General features: G+C 41.1%; 1 protein-coding gene across 3 annotated transcripts; it reads left to right on the forward strand.

The window, feature by feature from the left end:
• The first annotated feature begins 1,298 nt into the window (after positions 1-1,298).
• On the forward strand, positions 1,299-19,941 carry ppp2r5d (protein phosphatase 2, regulatory subunit B', delta). 3 transcript variants are annotated; one of them, XM_079362590.1, is made up of 17 exons: positions 1,299-1,417; positions 5,916-6,014; positions 7,320-7,497; positions 7,926-8,125; positions 9,017-9,127; positions 9,306-9,398; positions 9,498-9,628; positions 10,084-10,143; positions 10,728-10,836; positions 11,765-11,818; positions 11,984-12,154; positions 13,035-13,162; positions 14,257-14,358; positions 14,512-14,584; positions 14,713-14,760; positions 14,878-14,991; positions 15,154-19,941. In XM_079362590.1, the coding sequence occupies exons 1-17, from the start codon at positions 1,391-1,393 to the stop codon at positions 15,289-15,291; spliced, it is 1,836 nt and encodes a 611-aa protein (XP_079218716.1). In that variant the 5' UTR covers positions 1,299-1,390; the 3' UTR covers positions 15,292-19,941. The 3 variants fall into 3 exon arrangements, with proteins under 3 accessions (XP_079218716.1, XP_079218714.1, XP_079218715.1); XM_079362588.1 differs by having other exon boundaries at positions 14,713-14,991; XM_079362589.1 differs by lacking the exon at positions 1,299-1,417 and adding an exon at positions 5,430-5,703 and having other exon boundaries at positions 14,713-14,991.
• Positions 19,942-20,287: the final 346 nt, after the last annotated feature.

A 20,287-nucleotide genomic window follows, 5' to 3' on the forward strand; every position in this document is an offset into this window, starting at 1 on the left:
ACCGGTGTTTCATGTCAACCCGCTCTGAGGGATTTGACCTTTAAAGAGGTCTGTCAGCACTGGGATTTAGAGTGGCAAGTGTTCCAGTTGACGTGGTCCCTGAACTAAAGTTCATTTCTGTTCATCATATTGACCTCATGGTGGCGCTAAACTGTCTGTGAGCAGAAGGCAGACGACTACTGTGTCAAATTAGAAGACATGAGGGTCACTATAAATCTTGATTTTTAACATTAACTTTTTTTTTTAAGTAATAGAAAAATGTCTTTACATATTCTATCTGTAATCATTGATGTAAAAGCAGAGTTATAGTGATAAAGCTGGCTATATTTAGCAATTCTTATACTTTTCGTTGTTTGGTTAATATAGGCTGTCAATAAAATCTTTGTTTATTTAGATGAACTATCGGCTATCTAACCCTGTTAAATAACAAACAGGCAAAATTCAAGATATTAAAGGCAAGTTGTAAAAAGCATAAAGTTCTTTGTTTATTCCGAAAGGAAGTATTGTGCCAGATTGCTCTGACTACAGCAATGCAAAATAGAATCAAATATGTAATTAGAGAATAACAAAAACAACAAAAAATAACTACAGCGTTTTATAAATTCAAACAAACTGTTCCTGAAAAGGATATCCTATGTTCATTATCAGAGTAAGATAAGTACGCAATAAATAGTAATAGAAATAATTGTTTTCTTGACGGAATTCGCTATTGACATTTCAGAAACCGACCTATTCAGACCTATTATTCAGAATGGCTCTGCGTTGATATTATTGTCAGTAGATAGATGATAGATAGATAGATAGATACTTTATTGATCCCGAGGGAAATTCAGGGTATTTCCCATTTGAGATATTTAGTGAAGTCCACAAACTCAAAGTGTCATGCCGTCATGCAAAGGACGTAATAGACTGTTAAAAGTTTTTTTTCAAAGAAAGAATTAAATCCTTGAAATGTATAATATGGTTGTGGCGAGTTAAGTTTAGTGATGAAATGATCCTCATTATATCAGTGAATGGCGTTCACAGTATTGCTGTAAATCAGCTCCAGCTGATATGCCTGCTGGTAATAAAATGAACATAAGAAATAATTAGAATTGTGTTTGGTAAGAAGGAATCATCAGGTGTTGAAGGTATTTGGTTGCTGGGGAAGACTCTGGTCCTGTCTCACCTCCCTTCAGCCTCACCCTCTTCACCAAAATCTTAGTTAAGTTAACCAATCACAAAAATCATTCAACGCGTCACTAGGCAGAAGTCTGCTTCAGCAACCAATCAGATTGCCGGTGTCAGGAACGGGCGCAGGGAGCCGAGACGGACCGAGTGACAGCGTCTGATTCCTGGGGACGACCATCAAGGAACGTCCGTGGAAAAAGGACCCTGCAACACAGCCAAGATGCCTAACAAAACCAAGAAGGAGAAGGTTAGTGGGTGTCTTCGTGGTTGCAAATGAATGAAGCACATTAGAGTTGTAATGTAACAGGGTGGTCCTGAGGAATACGCTGATGAAGACTTCAGACGTAATATTTTATCGAGCAGCAGCTTCATATCTAATCAGGCTAACCTGCTAAGGCCCCGCTAGCGGAGGGTGGGGAAGCTGCAGGGTTACTAGCGGCTTCAATAATGTGTGTCTTTGCCTTGGTATCGATTGAAAGTACATCTTACCAGTTGCTTAAAAGGTAATTTGGGAGGTTTGCTTGCTGTCAGGCTGAATCCTTGCAAACAAGGCTAGCTGGTGACATGACACGGAGTGCTACTCTGCAGCTGCAGGGAGGATCTGCTGCCTTTCCCCCCCTAAATAATTGATCTTGTTGATAGAAAACAGTCTGGGCTCGGAAATGGACTGGTGCTGACTGTGGGTCATCCATGCACGTCTGCTTAAACATAATATGTTGTGCTAAGCAGCTGAGAGCAGGTTAGCCTTTAGCTCAGCCCTGCTCCTTTAGTTTACCTGCAGATGTTTCCATGTGAAAACTATTTGATGATGACCGCAGGCTGTTTTCATGTACTTCGAGTACAGATGTTGTAGTTGTAAACAGAGATTACAGAGTCGTTATGACACGTTTAAACATTTCGTCCAATCATGCCCCCACGAGCTAAGAATGGGATTTCCATCATGGATTTTCCTTATGATTTATCCATGAACATTTGTGTAATTTATCAAATCTGTGGAAAAGTTATTGCATAATACATCTGAAACAATGACATTCTAGCACATAAGTGTTAATTTATCCTTGCACTGTTATCTGCCAAATCCTGCTAAGTGCCTTGCTCATGTTGGGTTGTCTGTGATTAATAAACTGCACAAAACAAAAAAATAAAGGGAACACTTAAACAACACAATGTAATTCCAAGTCAGTCACACTTCTGTGAAATCAAACTGTCCTTGTACTTAGGTACAACACTGATTGACAATTAATTTCACATGCTGTTGTGCAAATGGAGTATACAACAGGCGGAAATAATAGGCAATTATCAAGACACTCCCAATGAAGGAGTGGTTCTGCAGGTTGTGACCCCAGTTCCGATTCTTTCTGGCTGATGTTTTGGTCACTTTTGAATGCTAGCGGTGCTTTCACTCTCGTGGTAGCATGAGACGGAGTCTACAACCAACACAAGTGGCTCAGGTAGTGCAGCTCATCCAGGACGGCACATCAATGCGAGCTGTGGCAGGAAGGTTTGCTGTGTCTGTCAGCGTAGTGTCCAGAGCATGGAGGCCCTACCTACCAGGAGACAGGCCAGTACATCAGGAGACGTGGAGGAGGCTGTAGGAGGGCAACAACCCAGCAGCAGGACTGCTACCTCTGCCTTTGTGCAAGGAGGAACAGGAGGAGCACTGCCAGAGCCCTGCAAAATGACCTCCAGCAGGCCACAAATGTGTCTGCTCAAACGGTCAGAAACAGACTCTATGAGGGTGGTATGAGGGCCCGACGTCCACAGGTGGGGGTTGTGCTTACAACCCAACACCATGCAAGACATTTGGCATTTGCCAGAGAACACCAAGATTGGCAAATTCACCACAGGCGCCCTGTGCTCTTCACAGATGAAAGCAGTTTCACACTGAGCGCATGTGACAGACTCTGGAGACACGGTGGAGAACGTTCTGCTGCCTGCATCATTCTCCAGAATGACCGGTTTGTCGGTGGGTCAGTAATGGTGTGGGGTGGCATTTCTTTGGGGGGGCCGCACAGCCCTCCATGTGCTCGCTAGAAGTAGCCTGACTGCCATTAGGTACTGAGATGAGATCCTTAGACCCCTTGTGAGACCACATGCTGGTGGGGTTGGCCTTGGGTTCATCCTAATGCAAGACAATGCTAGACCTCATGTGGCTGGAGTGTGTCAGCAGTTCCTGCAAGATGAAGGCATTGATGATATGGACTGGCCTGTCCGTTCCCCAGCCCTGAATCCAATTGAGCACATCGGAGACATCATGTCTCGCTGCATCCACCAACCCCACAATGCTCCACGGACTGTGCAGGAGCTGGCGGATGCTTCAGTTCAGGTCTGGGAGGAGATCCCTCAGGAGCATGCCCAGGCGTTGTAGGGAGGTCACACAGGCACATGGAGGCCACACACACTACTGAGCCTCATTTGGACTCATTTTAAGGACATTACATCAAAGTTGGATCTGCCTGTAGTGTGTTTTTCCACTTTAATTTTGAGTGTAACTCCAAATCTAGACCTCCATTGGTTAATAAATTTGATCATTTTTGTGTGATTTTGTTGTCAGCACATTCAACTATGTAAAGAACAAAGTATTTAATAAGACTCGTTCAGATCTCGGATGTTATTTTAGTGTTCCCTTTATTTTTTTGAGCAGTGTATATTATAGAGACCAAACCTGCTCTTAAAAAGTATATTGAGATAATGTGTAATGAGGGTTGATTGATAGGTAGTTTTAGGTTCAGTCAATCTCCATTTAATGTTGTATTGTATTTTCATGCTCTATACGTTGACATGTTGTTGCTGCAGGTTTTCTAAGTAATCTTTGCACTTTCTCTGGAAAGTTAATTGAATTTCCCTCAGCATCAATAAAGTATATCGATTGATCGCTAGTTCAGGTTTACAAATTCAAAGAAAGCTAGGAATTGCAACCCGAAAAACAAATATTTTCTTTGAGTTTGTTCTGTGAATTTTCCCTGTTAGGAACTCATTTCATTGATATTCTGATAGATTACTGTTGGCTATAGGATACTACTTGGCCCTGTTCGTTGAAGCCCTCATGAGCTCTACCCTTAATACAGTGTGCTTAGTGAGTTGTTGGCTGCCTCTGTTTAATGTGTGCTGACAGATGTACAGAAATATCACTTGACTCCTTTGATACAAAATAAATCTTCGAAACGGTCAATTGTCTAATTGTATTGTTGGATGTTTGTTCTTGATGAGATTAGAAAGCTCTGATAGCTGTCATATAAATTCATGATATCAAATGCGTGGCATCGTAGACCGAGGGTAGCACTGTAGCCTCACAGTAACAAGCTTCTTGGTTTGAACTTGCAGTCCAGCTAGGACTTTTCGTGACTCTAAATGGCTGGTGTCAGTGTGTAAACAGTGGGGATTCGAGAGTCTGTTGGGGCCCTAGGTAAGAATCCATCGGGGGCCCCTTCAACCAGCGTTAATTATTATTTTCCTCTTTTTTTTTTCACTCCCAGACAGTTACTTAATTTTAATTTTCCTTCATTGGCAACCTTTGGTTTTCACAGCAATAATGCATGCAACACTTAGCAGAGCCCCAGCAGTTGCCTGCCTTTCTATTGACAAGCAGCACCTTCTGTGAGTAAAGTGTGTGATTGAGTATTGACCTGAGCATAGAATAACCGTAGTAGCAGTGCTGTAAAAATTCGCTCTGTGTCCTCTGAGTTTTTTCTCCTGGGTCAGTGCGTCCTGCACAGATGTGTGCAGAATGAGTGCATGAGAACACTTAGAAAGTGTGGTATTAATCAACCTGTGCCTACTCAGCTCTTTCTTATATTTTTGATTATATACAGTATTATATATGTATGTTTTTGCACTGAGCTTATTATTAAACCTCTTTTTCTTGGTTTCATGAGGAGTTGTCTGCTCTGACCCAACAGAACACACACCATGCTTCACCTTCTCCCGTGCAGCATGTTTCTTTTGTTTTTAGCCTGTAACTCCCCCCCTCAGTGAACAAACAAAACCTTTCTTTTTATTTATTTATTTCTTTTTTTTCGTCAATTTTCGTCTTTTTTCATCTTACTTCCATTTCGGTTGCTATGAAGCTCCTTTTCTTTGCTCTCCTCGACGTTACTCTAGGGAGGTAAATATAAAGGGCTGTTTTGTTACCACATTTGGTTTTTTGGAGGCGTTCCTAAATGCAGATATCCAGGCACATGCCCGAGCCTGCCGGGTAAGAACATGTGGGATTTATCAACACTGATTGCTCATTAAAGTAGAAGGAAACTCTTCCACTTCAGCGACTCCAACAAATGGAGGTCGATGCTCTCAGAGAAGGATTTACTGTGAGACGGACAAAAAAATTTACTTCACTCAGTGGATACTGTCTTCAAGACAGGAACCAAAGAAAATATTCGAGCACACAAATTAGTGAAGGCAGATTTCTTAAAGGATCAAATAACTAAAGTTTGGTCGCACTGCATCTTCTTCAGGGTCAAAACTCTGACTTTTATACATTTTGTTCCAACAACTTATTGATGTGCGAGTTGCTGTCGTCCACCTGTTAAATCAGTAAGGATTCATTGTTTATATTATGCACATAAAAGTCATTTCTCCGTAAGTTTAACTTTCTCTCTCTCTTTCTGCACTTGGTGGCTTCACACAAGTGCGTTCAAAATGAGCACTGAGAACGTTTCCAGTTAAATTCACATCTGTAAACATGGACTTAATGAAAGTTAGTTTGTCTCTCTGTTCAAAGCGTCAATTTCTTCTGTGTGCAACAGGACACAAGCAAATCTTCCAAAAGCAGCATGAAGAACAGTAACAGCAGTGGCAGCAGCGGCGGAGGGAAGGATGCCGCTGCTGTTGAAAACTCAGACGAGGTGAGTCTCTAAAATATGAAACACACTGTCATCTCTGCTTCAGTAAACACACGGTGGGAGTCTGAGGCCGGCAGGAAGTTAAGGGTCACAAGTTGTTGTTGAGCCTGCAGGGAGATTAAAACATTGCTGTTCTTTGCACAGCGATGGCACTCTGTTGATGGGAGCTTAGTTTGTTTAAAGGAGAAACGTGAACGGAGCCTTCATATGAGGAGTTCAAAAGATGATGAAGTCTGATGAAGATTGGAGATAAAACATTATTAATACAGTTAGTCAGACAAACTGAGTAAGAAAGAAGCTTGTGGAAATAAAAATGTAACTTAAGCAGATCATTTGGACATACACAGAATTGAGTACACACAAAAGACTTACAATAATCATACATAAAGTTCAAACAGACTGAATCAAACACCACCAGAAACATTTTATTGTTGTGAACTATTTATAAAGAAATAGCCGAGGAGAGATAACCCCTTTGTTGTGAAAGAGTCCCAGGTTGACTTACAGTTCCACTAAGACGCTCATTTAGAAGCTGATGATTCGGTTCAGGTGTAATTTGAAGCGGCTGGCTGGCTGCTGCTCAGGACACAGACCAGGTTTCAGTCAGACTTCCTTCAGGATCAGGGATCAAGCAGATCAGATTTTACATCCTAAAGGAGTTCACACAATCGCCTCTGAGCATGTGTCCTCTCTCATGTCCTCAGTTTAAAAAAAAAAATAAAGCAAACGCATTCTGTCATTTTAACGGCTCACAGAGTGACGGACGGCTGTTACAGGGGATGGTGCGATCAGTGAGCCACAGACGGAGGGAGCTGGTCTCCTCCTCTCTCAAACACACTGAAGGAAGCTGGAAAGAACAATAAAACCAAAATGTCAAAGTGTCCCAACCTTGAACTTGATATTAGCTTTATGTTTACTGATGCTCTTTGAATAGTCCGGTTTGTTCACAGCTGTAGTAGCTACAGCTACAGAGCTCAGATGAACGCAGACGAGAAGAGTTCTGCAGTAGGGACGCATGACTGGAAATAACTCCAATAGATTTAGTTCACCATGCTGACCCCCTAACACGAGACCATTTCAGATTCACCACTGTACGAGATGGAATTGCGGTTTAACAGATATCTAAACTACTAATATAGCACAGAATTGATTTAGCACTCATAAGTATAATTAATCTGTTCTGTTGTCCAAGTTTCTTCTTCAACACAAATTTCTCTCTTCTGTTAATTTATTTTATTTTTTTAATCAAAATCTGAAGCGTTACCTTCCTCATTTTGAATTCGTCTGCTTGTCTCTATGTGTGCACAGTCCCAGCAGCAGCAGAGTGGCAGTAAGCGCCCCAGTAACAGCACGCCTCCGCCCACTCAGCTCAACAAGATCAAATACTCCGGAGGTCCTCAGCTGGTGAAGAAGGAGCGTCGCCAGAGCTCGTCCCGCTTCAGTCTGACCAAGAACAGAGAGCTGCAGAAACTACCTGCACTCAAAGGTAACCAACAGCATCAAGTAGAAACTGTCACTGATCTACACCTGATGTTAACCTAGAGTTATTTTAACCTAAAAGGGGTGGAGATAATTCAGTTACGACCCACAGATGCATCGTACGACCTTCCAAAAAAGTTCCAGTTTGTGTGAAGCCTAGTCCGCTCATGTGCTGTCGGCTTAACAAACAGACTTAAAAACAGTTTCTATCCAACAGCAATAACCACCCTCAATGCCATAACAAACAATCCTTAACATAACACTACACAGTGGGATCGTGCAATAACAATGACAGAATGAATATGTGTATGTATGGGAAGGATGTGTTAACTGTTGGCTATTATAAATGTTGGTATTATTGTTTGTTATTGATTATTATTAAAGACTACCGGTACTCTATTATATTCCCCCTCCCATCTCCACTTCTCCCCTCAGACTCCCCGCTGGTAGATCGTGAAGAGCTTTTTGTCCAGAAGCTGCGTCAGTGCTGCGTGCTGTTCGACTTTGTCAGCGACCCGCTCAGCGACCTCAAATACAAAGAGGTGAAGAGAGCTGGACTCAACGAGATGGTCGAGTACATCACACACAACAGTGAGGTGGTGACGGAGTGCATCTACCCCGAGGCCGTGCTGATGGTGAGATCTAACTCACAAAGTTGTCATGACAACCGTCTTTGACAGTTTCACAATGGCATGAATATAAAACTTTCATGAGGAAAATTGAGTGGTTACCTTCAGAAACATGCTGAGCCTGTAAAACACCTGAATTCAAAAGGTTTCTCCTGAAAGTCAGTAAACAACTATTAAAGTACTCATTGATTTGATTTATTCACATTGTATAACCTAATAATTATTATTGTTCATCTTTAATTATAGATTTTAAATAAACATATAGAATCTGTAGATGAGGGTCAAGATTTTGGGATTGTATCTGCTTTTAGTGACATTTGTAGTCTGAGTAGTATCGACCAATCAGACAAGAATATCAAACTGTGTGTACATCCGAAAGTGTCAATACTGGATGCTGTACAAAAAACATATCCAAAAACAGTGAAAGACTGAGTTGGCACACCAGAAGCTGCATTTCAGAACATTTCAGTGTGGATTCTAACTTCCAGGTTTAATGCACTATGGATTTGATACTTGCTTTCAGGAAATTAGTTATATTTTACCACTTACAATGCTCTTCGAAATTAAACGTAAAACGTCGCTTCATGCGCGCTTCCAAATTCAAACAAACCAGCATGGATTAATTCAATATATAAATGATCAAATGTAAATTCATGATAACATCAAACCCACCGCGTGGGAGCACTCGCATAAGTCAAAGGAACTGGACTTTAGGAGTGGAGCGTGCTTTTGGCACTGTATGGGTCACCTAGTGTGAGTGCTCCTTTAAAATGGAGTTATTTACCAAAGAGAATTGTGTTAACAGTGTTTCAAACCAATACGGTGAAGAAAGTTGTCAGAAATATGGAAGATATTGTAAGTGTGTGTGTTCATGTTTGTTTGTGTGTTTTGGTTCAGTTTTCAGTAAACTTGTTTCGAACTCTTCCTCCGTCCTCCAATCCAACCGGAGCTGAGTTTGATCCTGAGGAGGACGAGCCGACGCTGGAGGCCGCCTGGCCTCACTTGCAGGTACATGGCGAGTTAATTGGTTTTAGTTTCCTTTTCTTTTTTTTCGCTCACATGCAGCTTCACATTTCATCTGGCTGCTTTGATCCTGGTTATAAACTGCTGGAAGGCTTGACTGATCCGTTGAACTGCATCTTTTCACGTAATAGTGATCTGTGGTTCTGTATTTTTGTCTTTACAGCTTGTCTACGAATTCTTCCTTCGCTTCCTGGAGTCCCCAGACTTCCAGCCAAACGTTGCCAAAAAATACATTGACCAAAAGTTTGTTATGTCGGTAAGCTGTGACCTCATGGGCTCATGTTGAGATGTGCTTTTGTGTAGCCTCAGATAGAACCCTAACTTTCTGTGTCATGGGTTTTTTTGTTTTCCAAAGCTGCTGGAGCTGTTTGACAGTGAGGATCCCAGAGAGAGAGACTTCCTAAAGACAATCCTCCACCGGATCTACGGCAAGTTCCTCGGCCTCCGTGCCTACATCCGCCGCCAGATCAACAACATCTTCTACAGGTCAGAACAAGATTGATGAACAGACGACCCCAAACAGCTGACACAGAAATGACTGAGAAGAAGTCACACAACATGAAAAGAGCTTTAAATGTCTTCAAGCAGATGAACAGAACACTGATCTTTTACCACTGCGTCATCTAGTGTGACCTATGAATTCAGTCAGTGTATAAACTGACACATTACATTTGATTGATCTGTTTGGCCTTGTGCAAAGAAAAAGAAAAACTGAACCCAACGAAGGGCAATCATGGTCAATGTGTTTACAATGTTGATTCCCTACTAACTCGTACACTGAAATGAAGCTTCACTCTAAAAGTTCTTGTTTTTGACTAGTTTTGTATTTGACTTCTGACGCTTGAACAGATCACCTGTGCACCCTGATGTTTGGGTCGATCTGATTAACCTCAAGTCAAACCCAGTGATCTCACTCTGTGTGACCTACTGTTGTTTTACAGATTTATATACGAGACAGAACATCACAATGGCATTGCTGAGCTTCTGGAGATACTGGGCAGGTAAAAGCACACTTTGACTGACAGTATGCACACATTTCATGTCAAGAGAAGAGAAGGTGTTATGGCTCATCATTAGCCCTTTTCAGAGTTCAGTCCTGCTACAGAGTCCTAATTGGGTGTTTAATCTGTGAACTCACATTGCATTATGGAAGTACGCTGTGTGAAGAGACGGCTGGACCTTTACATATATACACACACACACACACACACACACACACACTCACTCATACATGCACACAAACACAGAACCTTCTCCTCGCTGGCTCCTCTGATCCTGTCTGGGCCTTGGAATGACTTTCTTAGTACTGCTGAAGGCGGAGTGGGTCATCTCAACAGCTGTCACGATTTAAAATCTGAATGAAAACAAACAAATTGGAAAAAGATGTTCGATAAACATATGAGCATCACACCTGTAAAGTGTTAGAAGTGAAGAGTGGTGGAGGACATGCACCAAATAGCGTCAGGATGGGGTGACAGACCCTCCACCAGTGTGACAAAGACTGTATCCTTTATACATTGAGAGCTTGTCCAACCAGCTGGACATCTTTAACCATGTTAACGTTTTTCTATTGTCTCTTTTTCAGCATTATCAATGGCTTTGCTCTACCACTCAAAGAAGAACACAAGATGTTTCTGATCCGGGTTCTGCTGCCACTTCATAAAGTCAAGTCTCTGAGTGTCTACCACCCTCAGGTTAGAGAGTCTTTATGTCTGTGTCTGTGTTTGTCGGTCTATGAGTCCGTCTCTGTTTGTCTCATCTTCTGTCTGGCTGTATGCGTCTCTGTCGAAGTGTCTGTCTCTGTCTGTTGGATCTAGCTTCCTTACAGTCTGTCTACAGTGGTGTATGATGTTTTTTTTATTTTTGTTTTTTTTAAACTGATCTGTCTGTCTCTGACATCTAAGAATACTGAAGACTTGCATATTCAGTTGACCTAAAAATGTGCCTTCACGCCTACCATGCTTACCCTGATATTCTTACTCAACCAACCAATGAGAGGAAACAACGTGTACAAGCCAATGAGAGATGGAGTCAGGCGGGTCAAAAATAGCAGCAGACTACAGATGGGCATCATAGGGAATTTATAAATTTGTATACACCATGATATGTTAACAAATTATTGGGTGCTGTACAATGTGACCTTTGACTGATGAAGAGCAGGTGTGCTCCATGCATCAACCTGCTGAAATACATTTCTGGAACACTTGAGCCCGACAGTGCGAAGCCGTGCTTCTGTTTTGCCGTGTATGTTTTAAATGTTTTTTGTTTTTTTTCTGTTTGATTTGGTTAGGATGAGTGTGTTTTTCTCGACTGATGAACAAGTTAACACAGTATATCTTCTTATACCTTGCACTAACCTATATGTGGACAGAACAGTGGGCAGAGGATGAAAATGGAGAGGGTGAATGGGAAATGACAAACAGGAAGGAAGTCGCAAGTTGGACTTGAACCCCGGGCTGTCAACTTGTAAGACTATTGCCTCCGTACATGGGGCGTAACAATGCACCCCTCATTTGTCTTTCTCTCCCTCTGACTGTCAGTCTGCCTGTTTGTGATGTTTCCTGCCTATGATTTCAGACACCTTCAATGTTAGGTAAGCTCTCCCTCTTTGTCTGTCTGCAGCTGGCGTATTGTGTGGTCCAGTTCCTAGAAAAAGACAGTGGTCTGACAGAGCCGGTGAGTCTGCTGCTGACGTTCTTTCTGTTTCCATGGCAACACTCGAAATGTGTTGCCGCTGCTGGTGATAGGCAGTGTTTGGTTTCCATAGTATTATATATGGCAGCAGAAAAAGCTTGATGTCACCTTGTGATGTCAGCTCATGATGTCTGAACCCCCCCACAGGTGATCATGGGTCTGCTCAAGTTCTGGCCCAAGACTCACAGTCCGAAGGAGGTGATGTTCCTGAACGAGCTGGAGGAGATCCTGGACGTCATCGAGCCGTCAGAGTTCGTCAAAGTCCAGGAGCCGCTCTTCAGACAGCTCTCCAAGTGTGTTTCCAGCCCTCACTTCCAGGTACCAACATCCGATCCTGAAGCTTTACCTTAACAGGAACAGAGCTGAACCTGAATAAGAACCAGGATGACTAACATAGCTGTACTGCATTCTATTCACCAGTGTGACTGATATATCAGTATAAAATGCTGACACACACACTGTCATTACCCAAGAAGAGTGCAGACCATCATCCCACACTGCAAACAACCTGACATGATTCATCCCCATCCATTGTGTATTGCATGCTGTGTTGGGAAACATAGTGACAAAGACCAGGCTTTTTAACATCTTCTTTTCATCCGGTCATAATCATGCATTTGAAGAAAAGGGTGGTAAATTGTTTCTGTAAATAAATACACTTTGTGGAGTAATCTTTTGATTGAGAAATCGTCACACACAGGAAGATTGATTAAAACTTTTTCTCTCTGGTAGACGTTTAAAGTCCAAATTCATCTTATATACCGGTGCAAATTGTATTTCACGGTACTTTAGACAATATGAGATCCAGGTCATCAACTACAGCCTGAAACTAAATTGAGAGCCAGATCTACCACTGGTTTAATTTAGTCCAGAATTTAAAAAAAAATGGGTCTCTGTAGTTGTTCCCATCCAATGTTTCATGTACCGGTATATGGTGGATAATTAGTAGTTTGTGTTGTCATGGAGGCGAGGCAGTTCAGGTCTAAGTAAAAGCGACATTTTTAGCTGGTCCAGTCCCACCTGGGACCTGATCCATTGTCATCTGTCCTCTGTGTGATAAATGCCCTGAAAGTTCATCTGAAAAAAAGAAAAGTTGATCTATTTTACTCTGCGGAACAAAAACACAATTTGTGTGAATAGTTTTCATTTTTAATTCATGATGATGATGCTTGGTGTGTATTTGTGTGTGTGCTTTCAGGTGGCAGAGAGAGCTCTGTATTACTGGAACAATGAGTATATCATGAGCCTGATCAGTGACAACGCTGCAAAGATCCTCCCCATCATGTTCCCTGCCCTCTACAAGAACTCCAAGAGCCACTGGAACAAGTAACCCAATCACTGTCTCACACACACACACACACACACACACACACACACACAAACACACACACACACGGTGATCTAATGAACCCTGACACTATAAGCTGTAGATGGAAAACCAGTGCTGGTCCACAACAGGATCAATACTCACATACAGATCACAGTTTGCCTGATGGCTGCAGGCCTAGAAACGCATTCAGTGATCTAATTCAGGACAGCTTTTGTGTCTGACTAATTGTAGCATGCCCACTTTGTGAAAGTAAAAGAGAAACCTATTTTCATTAAGATTTTATTTTAAATAAAACCTGATGATCTGTCACACTAATACGTTCCAATATCACCGTCCAAACCAAGGTTAAAACTCTTTTTCAGATATAATCTTCATCAGGACAAACGTGCCTTAAAAAACCTCTTTGAATGTGTCTCTCTGTGTGCTGGTGTTAACAAGTGGTCAGCGCTCCACGTAGGGCTGATTGCAAAGCTAGCCTAAAAAAAATATAAGGTCAGCAGCCTGTTACAATACTTGGTAATGTGAACTTTATAAAATCTTACCATGGCTATTATCGCTGTTTGCCAAGTAAGTGTGGCTGTAGCAACGACGCTTGATTTATATTTCTGCATCAGATCTAGACCGGAGCTTACACCTGCTTCATACACCGAAGCCTACATATATAGTCCTGTGTGCACCAGCTAGAACAATTGAATTAAGAGTACAACAAGGCAGACCACAAGTCATGTGATTGGTCAACTGGGTAGCATATTATTTACAGCATTTCTGATATTTTCACCATATTCAAAATCTGCAGAGGAAAAACTGACATAACGCTACTTATTAGTACCATATCCAACATTATAGGCTTGTTTTCGGTCATAGTTTCCTATAAGCAGTGAATGTGGTGGAATCACCACATGTGATTTAATTAACTACTTAATAAAGAAATGAACAACTGGTTGTACATGGCATGAGGGTAAAAAAAAAAAACTTAAGTTAGAAGCTTTGTGGCTTAACAACTCTTACAGACTGTCTCTGGGTTTGTGTTTATGATAGAAGCAATATTCTTGTCTCAGAGTGTAAATCCAGTGTTTCTACCTGTCCTCAGAACGATCCACGGTCTGATCTACAACGCTCTGAAGCTCTTCATGGAGATGAACCAGAAGCTGTTTGATGACTGCACACAGCAGTATAAGGCTGAGAAACAAAAGTACGACACGCGTCCTGCAGTCGCCTGCTACTGTTCAATACTCAAATGTCTCACTTTTGAGGGTCATCTTTTCACTAATCAGAGTGTCAAATGACAGCAAATGACCTAGCAAATGACCTATAATGCTCTATCTGAATCTGTATTTGTCTACAGAGAGAAATATAAGGTGAAGGAGAGAGAGGAGATCTGGCACAAGATAGAAGAGCTGGCCAGACAAAACCCTCAGGTACCGAACTACATCCTGATGTGTCCTCTGGCACCTCAGCACACCTTCCTCCTCACCTGTCGCTATCATGTAAATACAGTCATTACATTTTATTATCTCTGTAAATGTGTGTTTATTCTCTGTTTTAGAGCAATAAACTTCACCCTCTCCGCCCTGGACTCCACCCACAGGATGAGGTCAGTTTAACTGATTTCGCTCCATACCAAAAGCAATGTCATTTTTTTGTTTGGCATTATTTAACACAATTGAATTGTCTTTATTTTTATGGATTTTCTATGAATGTGTATTTGCAGTACATGCTGTACAGTGACAGTACTACTGTGACTGTGTACTCCATGGAAACAGAGACCCCAACGGCTGAAGACATCCAACTGCTGAAAAAGACTGTGGAGAGCGAGGCCTCTCAGGTAAAGTGTGAGCGCCATCACTCGATCACTACCTTGTCAAGATACAAACAATGACAGACACAAAAATAGGATGCATGTCCTGAACATCTTGTTAATATGGGAAGTGTCCCTTTTAAGTTGTTTATTTTAACTGCAATAATCCTATGATGGATTTTCCTTCAGGGTACGAAGGATCTGAAGAAGGACAAAGTCCTGATGAGAAGGAAGTCGGAGTTGCCTCAGGACGTCTATACCATTAAAGCTTTGGAGGCTCACAAAAGAGCCGAGGAATACTTAACAGCCAATCAGGAGGCTCTCTGACCGGGGGAGGTGGCCCCCTCTGAGCCCGACTCAACCCCCCTCCAGAACGGTCTCTCTGGGGAGGAAGTTAAAGCTGTCGTGGAGAAGCTGGTCCTGGGTCAGATCAGGATGGAGCTGATGCTGTGTTGGAATAAAAAAAAAAAAAAAAAAAAAAATACACCTCCTCACCTCTGACCACTGGTGGCCAATCACATGTAGGACACTGTAGAAGCTGTTAGTCCCAAGTGCTGTCTCAGTGTTTCAGCGGTCATGTGACGATGATATCATCAGCTTCATGTTGCACTAACACCTCCAACACCTCCACCTGCAGATATGTGCTGCTGTCTGTTTCCAAGCAGTGCAGTTTGGACTAGCTCTTTGACCTGAGAGACAGAAGCTCCTGAATGCATCACAAAAAGGCCTTTTCCACTGTAGTGACTTAACCACCTAAGAACTACTGGATGGTCTGGGTCTGAGTCTGCTTTGTGTCCATCAGGTCTTAAAAATGTACCAATTCATCTTTTGTCCAGCCTCCATCCAAATGATGGTTTACATTTTGGATCCTTTTTCAATCGTTTGCTGACCGTTCTGTTATGCATTCAAACAGTGATGGAAATAGAAAGCGTCCTATTAATGGCTGCAGTTTGCTTTTTTGGCAGGAACTGAAGCAGCAAGAGGATTTATAAAGAACCATGCTGATGTTTAGAAATGGCATGTAAACAAGAAACATCAGGAGTAGCTGCTTCCTCCTACTAAACCATCATCAAACCAGACTGACACAAAGTGACACGAAGAACCCAGAAACTTCCAGGATCCGTTTCTGAGATGATCTATTTTCCTGCAGTTGGAAAAAGCTCTCGCACATCATGTCTGTGCTATGACACCTAAACACAGCACCTGTGATTTCACTGCCTCGCTTGGTCCTCCTCACACAAAGAGCCCCGCCCCCTCCACGTGGCACGATCACTGATCTGTCTGCATGGACCTGAGGTGGACTGTGGGCTGAAGCAGCTTCGGATGGACTGACGATGAAGACGATCGGGATGAAGGTAACAATGGGGAGACACATGAATGTAGACGTCCAATCAAAATCCAGCAGGACCAGCAGGAACCAACTGAACAAGAGCTTGACTCAAACGTCTTATTTAATTTACTGGGCGATGATCATGATGCCATCATGTTTAAACCAATTAGAGAAGCTGTTTGCACCAGGAAATATTTCATGTCAGAAACTGCTTCAGTGTTGTTATGTTAAGAAATCAAAACCTTCAATATGAATGTTTGTGTGTGTAGCCATGTCTCGTCAGGTCGACCACAACAAAAGGTTTTGAGGAAATTATGCAAACAGTGAAAGAAGCTTCTGATCTGAATGTTTGGGTGTGTCAGCACAACTCTCTCATAACCAAGACACAATATGCTGTTACGAGATCTCTGGTCAGTTGTCCTGCCCCAGACTGAAGCTGTGTTCAGACCTGTAATCCCAGAAGAATTGATTGGAGCGCAGGCACAGAGATTTAAACAGACAAAAGTAACTGAACGTAGTGATGTAGTTCTCGAAATCGGTCACAAGGCCGGTCTCGGCCTAGTCTCAGACAATTACGGCCACTACCTTACCTGTGTTTACTGTTTAAGTGACTCGCACAAGTTCATGATTTTTCAGTGATATGATATGGTCTTGGTCTTGACTTAGTTTTGATCCTTAATGTCTTGGTCTTGTCTCGGCCTCAGAGCTCTTTTGTTGCCTCGGAGGTATGTCTTGTCTTTGTAGTGGGATCTTGACTACAACACTAACTGAACATTACAGCTGCTCTGTTTTTTTACAGGAAATAATCACCCCATGTGTGGTTAGTCGGGACGGTGGTTAAAAATTCTGATTATTTTGAAACATTTTATGTTCTCAGTGTTTAAACATCAATCATTACTTATTTGTGTAGCGCAAATTCATAACAAATGTTATCTCATGACACTTTACAAAAGAGCAGGTAAAAGACCTTACTCTGTGTTATATTATCCACAAACACCTCGAGCAGAACCAGACTCATGATGAACAACCATCTGCCCAAAGTGCAGCTGCGTATACATTGACACAAATAATCGAAATAAAAGCCTGATCAGAATAAAAAGGCTTCATGTAAACATGTCAATCAGAACAGACTGATCTGATCAGGCTCATTCGAAGAAAAATCATTTGGATAAAGAATGAATCGTTGTTCAGATCAGGATCCATGTACACGCTTGGTCTGATCGTGAGGTCAAACGGTCCAGACTGCCCCCCATAAAGGGATGTGCTCTCTCCCAGTTTAACAATTGAAGGAGTAGTACTAGTAGGAGTAGCCTGTTGCTTCATAATGAAAAACAGAAGAAACCAAAGTCTTGTTTGCAGAATATGTTGTATGTCAATGTTGATGTTGAAAAAGGTGAACGTAAATATAGGCAGACAATATTTTAAAACATGCGAGGGAGGATGATGTCTCCGGCGCAGAGGAGATTAAATGTCTGAAGGAATGCCTGTCATAGATTGTTTACAAACACAGGTGGAAGTGCAAGCTTCTTCTACTAATGTTTCCAGCAGATAAGACAGGCGGGAGCAGTCTGCGCGTGTCACAATGGTTGATTCTGATTTAATGTTGACGTTGAAAGTGAGATAGAGGGAGAAGCAGGAGAGTGGAATTCAGAGCCATCAAGAGTTCAGTATTCTGGTCACCTCACAGAGCTGAACATAAGATTTAACATTTCAACATTTAAAAGCACAAAAAGTGTTTCAGAGCTTCTCCATCATGTTCTGCTGCCTGCAAACTCCGCTTCCCATAATCCTCTGCCGTTTCCGATCATTTTAAATGCTAAAATGCTGTGTCACTTTTTTTTGGCTACAATGTCAATATTTTAGAATTTAAAGAAAATGTTTTAAGCCATTTACTTACATAAAAAATGTGTGAGACAAAAATGTATTGTGGACATCATTTAAGTTTTACAAGTTAACATTTCAACGTTTTACTAAATGCAACACGTTTTTTTATTATCTTGACATTTAGCATTTCACTATAACTGTTTCATTAAGAACATGACATTTTGTTTTGGAAATTTAATCAATAAAGTGCACTCAGTTAATACAAACAATGAAGGCAATACAAACTGCTTTTCTAAATTTAAACGTCAATGTGTTTGGAGTTTCTTTAACTCTACTCTAAAATCTAAAAACTGTCATCTTAAAGGATTGAATTTTAGCTCATATAAAAGATAAATGTTCTAAAAGCACAAATTCTCTGTCTCATTCCAAAATAATGCTCAAGTGCATCCTGGGAAAAAACAAACATAATGCAAAATTGTGCAAAAATATAAAGAAATGTAAACAACCGGTTCATCCATGCTTAATTTTCCACTATTTTCTAATTTATTTTTTCAATTGAAATAAATCACTAATCCATCTAACCTTACTGCATCACTGAACCTGTTAGTAGAACAGCTGTTAAGCCATTACAAAGATTCAGTTGTCCCTAAAGATACATTGTCAGACAGTTGAACATAAATATTTAGAAAGATAATGTCTCTTTTTATTCTTGAGGTGTTGGAGAAGAGTGGAGAAGAAAGATACATTTTTTGAGCCAATGTTTTGGCTCATTGCCACGCCCCCTTGCACAGACCACACCCAGCAAAATGCTGAAACCTTTCTTCTTTTATTTGTATTTCTATGTTATTGCTGTTTTTTTTTTTTCCATTATTATAAAACATTCCTCGTCTGCAGTTTATCTTATTGTAATTTCAGACCTGTCTTGTGTGGAGCAGCTCTTCACACCATTCCCTTTGGTGCCAGGCGTCATTTTTTTTCATTTTTGTGCACGAAGACAAAGTTGCAATAATGCAAGGTATAAAGCCTAGTTATATGGGGTTTATCAACACGTTCGCATGTGACTTTCTTAAGTTTCCATGAAGGTTCATTAAGCTGGGAGCAGATCTACGTTTATCCTGACTGACACCAGAATCTTTTAAGAAGTTGTGATTTTCGTAGTTACTGTTGTTACTTTCAGGATCTGGATCCTTATGTTTATTTCCCACTTAAAAAAATCAGAGAGAAGAGCTGCCAAGCTGAAATGACAACTTACAGTGATGTCGCTGCTCTGCATAAACATCTGAAAAATGACAGGTTAAAGTCTTGAAACACTAAAAGTGTTGTTACGTTTTGTTAATAATTATAATCTGGTATAATGAAGTAATTAAGACCTAATCTGCATTTTTTTCCCCCCAAACTCATCCCAACCCAAATCTGTTTAGCAGGACATAAGTGTTTGATGTGTTTGACGACATGAGCTACAGTTTTCAGAAGTTCTCTCTAAGATCAACTTATTCCTAGATCAAGAATGACACGTTTGATTCCTGACAACAAAAATGGTGGAGACCTTTGCAAAGGCTGAGAATGTAATAAATCTATTTTCCTGAACATTGTGAGGAGCTCCAATAAAGAGGGTCAAGTATTGATTAAAGAAAGTCAAAAAAACATGGCGATCTCTTCACTCAAGTCCTGACACGTAAACCTGAACGCTACTTCCTGTCATCCTGTACATATGTTGTACTTTAATTAGAGCATTACATAGTGTGAAAATGTGATTTTGTACAGATGCTGATGTATGTACAGAACAAAATACAAAGAAATAAAGAGGACATGTTTGACAATCAGACAGCTTGTGTTTTATACAAACAAATTCATTTACAAGTTCAACATTTCATAATTCTTTAAACGTTAACATTTCAATAAAAGGCTTAAAGGTGGAATGTTGCTTTTCCCTAACTACGTCACTTTTTACACTCAACAGAAACCTCAGGGTGACAAGCGGCGGTGTCTGCAATCAATTATTACTTTTGTATCAATCATCGTGTGACCTACAAACTGAGACTTTCACAGCAGAGAGAAGATCTTTGAGTGACATTTGTACTGATATCTAAAGACCCCTGGTCATTTTTCTGCTGATGAATTTATAGTAAGTCTCCACCATGCCTCTAAAGTCCAGACATCACAACAGAT

The sequence above is a fragment of the Symphodus melops genome (assembly GCF_947650265.1).
Source record: "Symphodus melops genome assembly, chromosome: 15".
Taxonomy (NCBI): domain Eukaryota; kingdom Metazoa; phylum Chordata; class Actinopteri; order Labriformes; family Labridae; genus Symphodus; species Symphodus melops.

What these genes read in the sequence shown, in the direction of transcription:
- ppp2r5d (XM_079362588.1), top strand. Translation starts at nt 1,391, where the DNA reads ATGCCTAACAAAACCAAGAAGGAGAAG. An exon ending in ACAGTGGTCTGACAGAGCCG is followed by an intron (nt 11,819 to 11,983) that starts GTGAGTCTGCTG and finishes ACCCCCCCACAG; the next exon opens with GTGATCATGGGTCTGCTCAA. An exon ending in TTTCCAGCCCTCACTTCCAG is followed by an intron (nt 12,155 to 13,034) that starts GTACCAACATCC and finishes GTGTGCTTTCAG; the next exon opens with GTGGCAGAGAGAGCTCTGTA.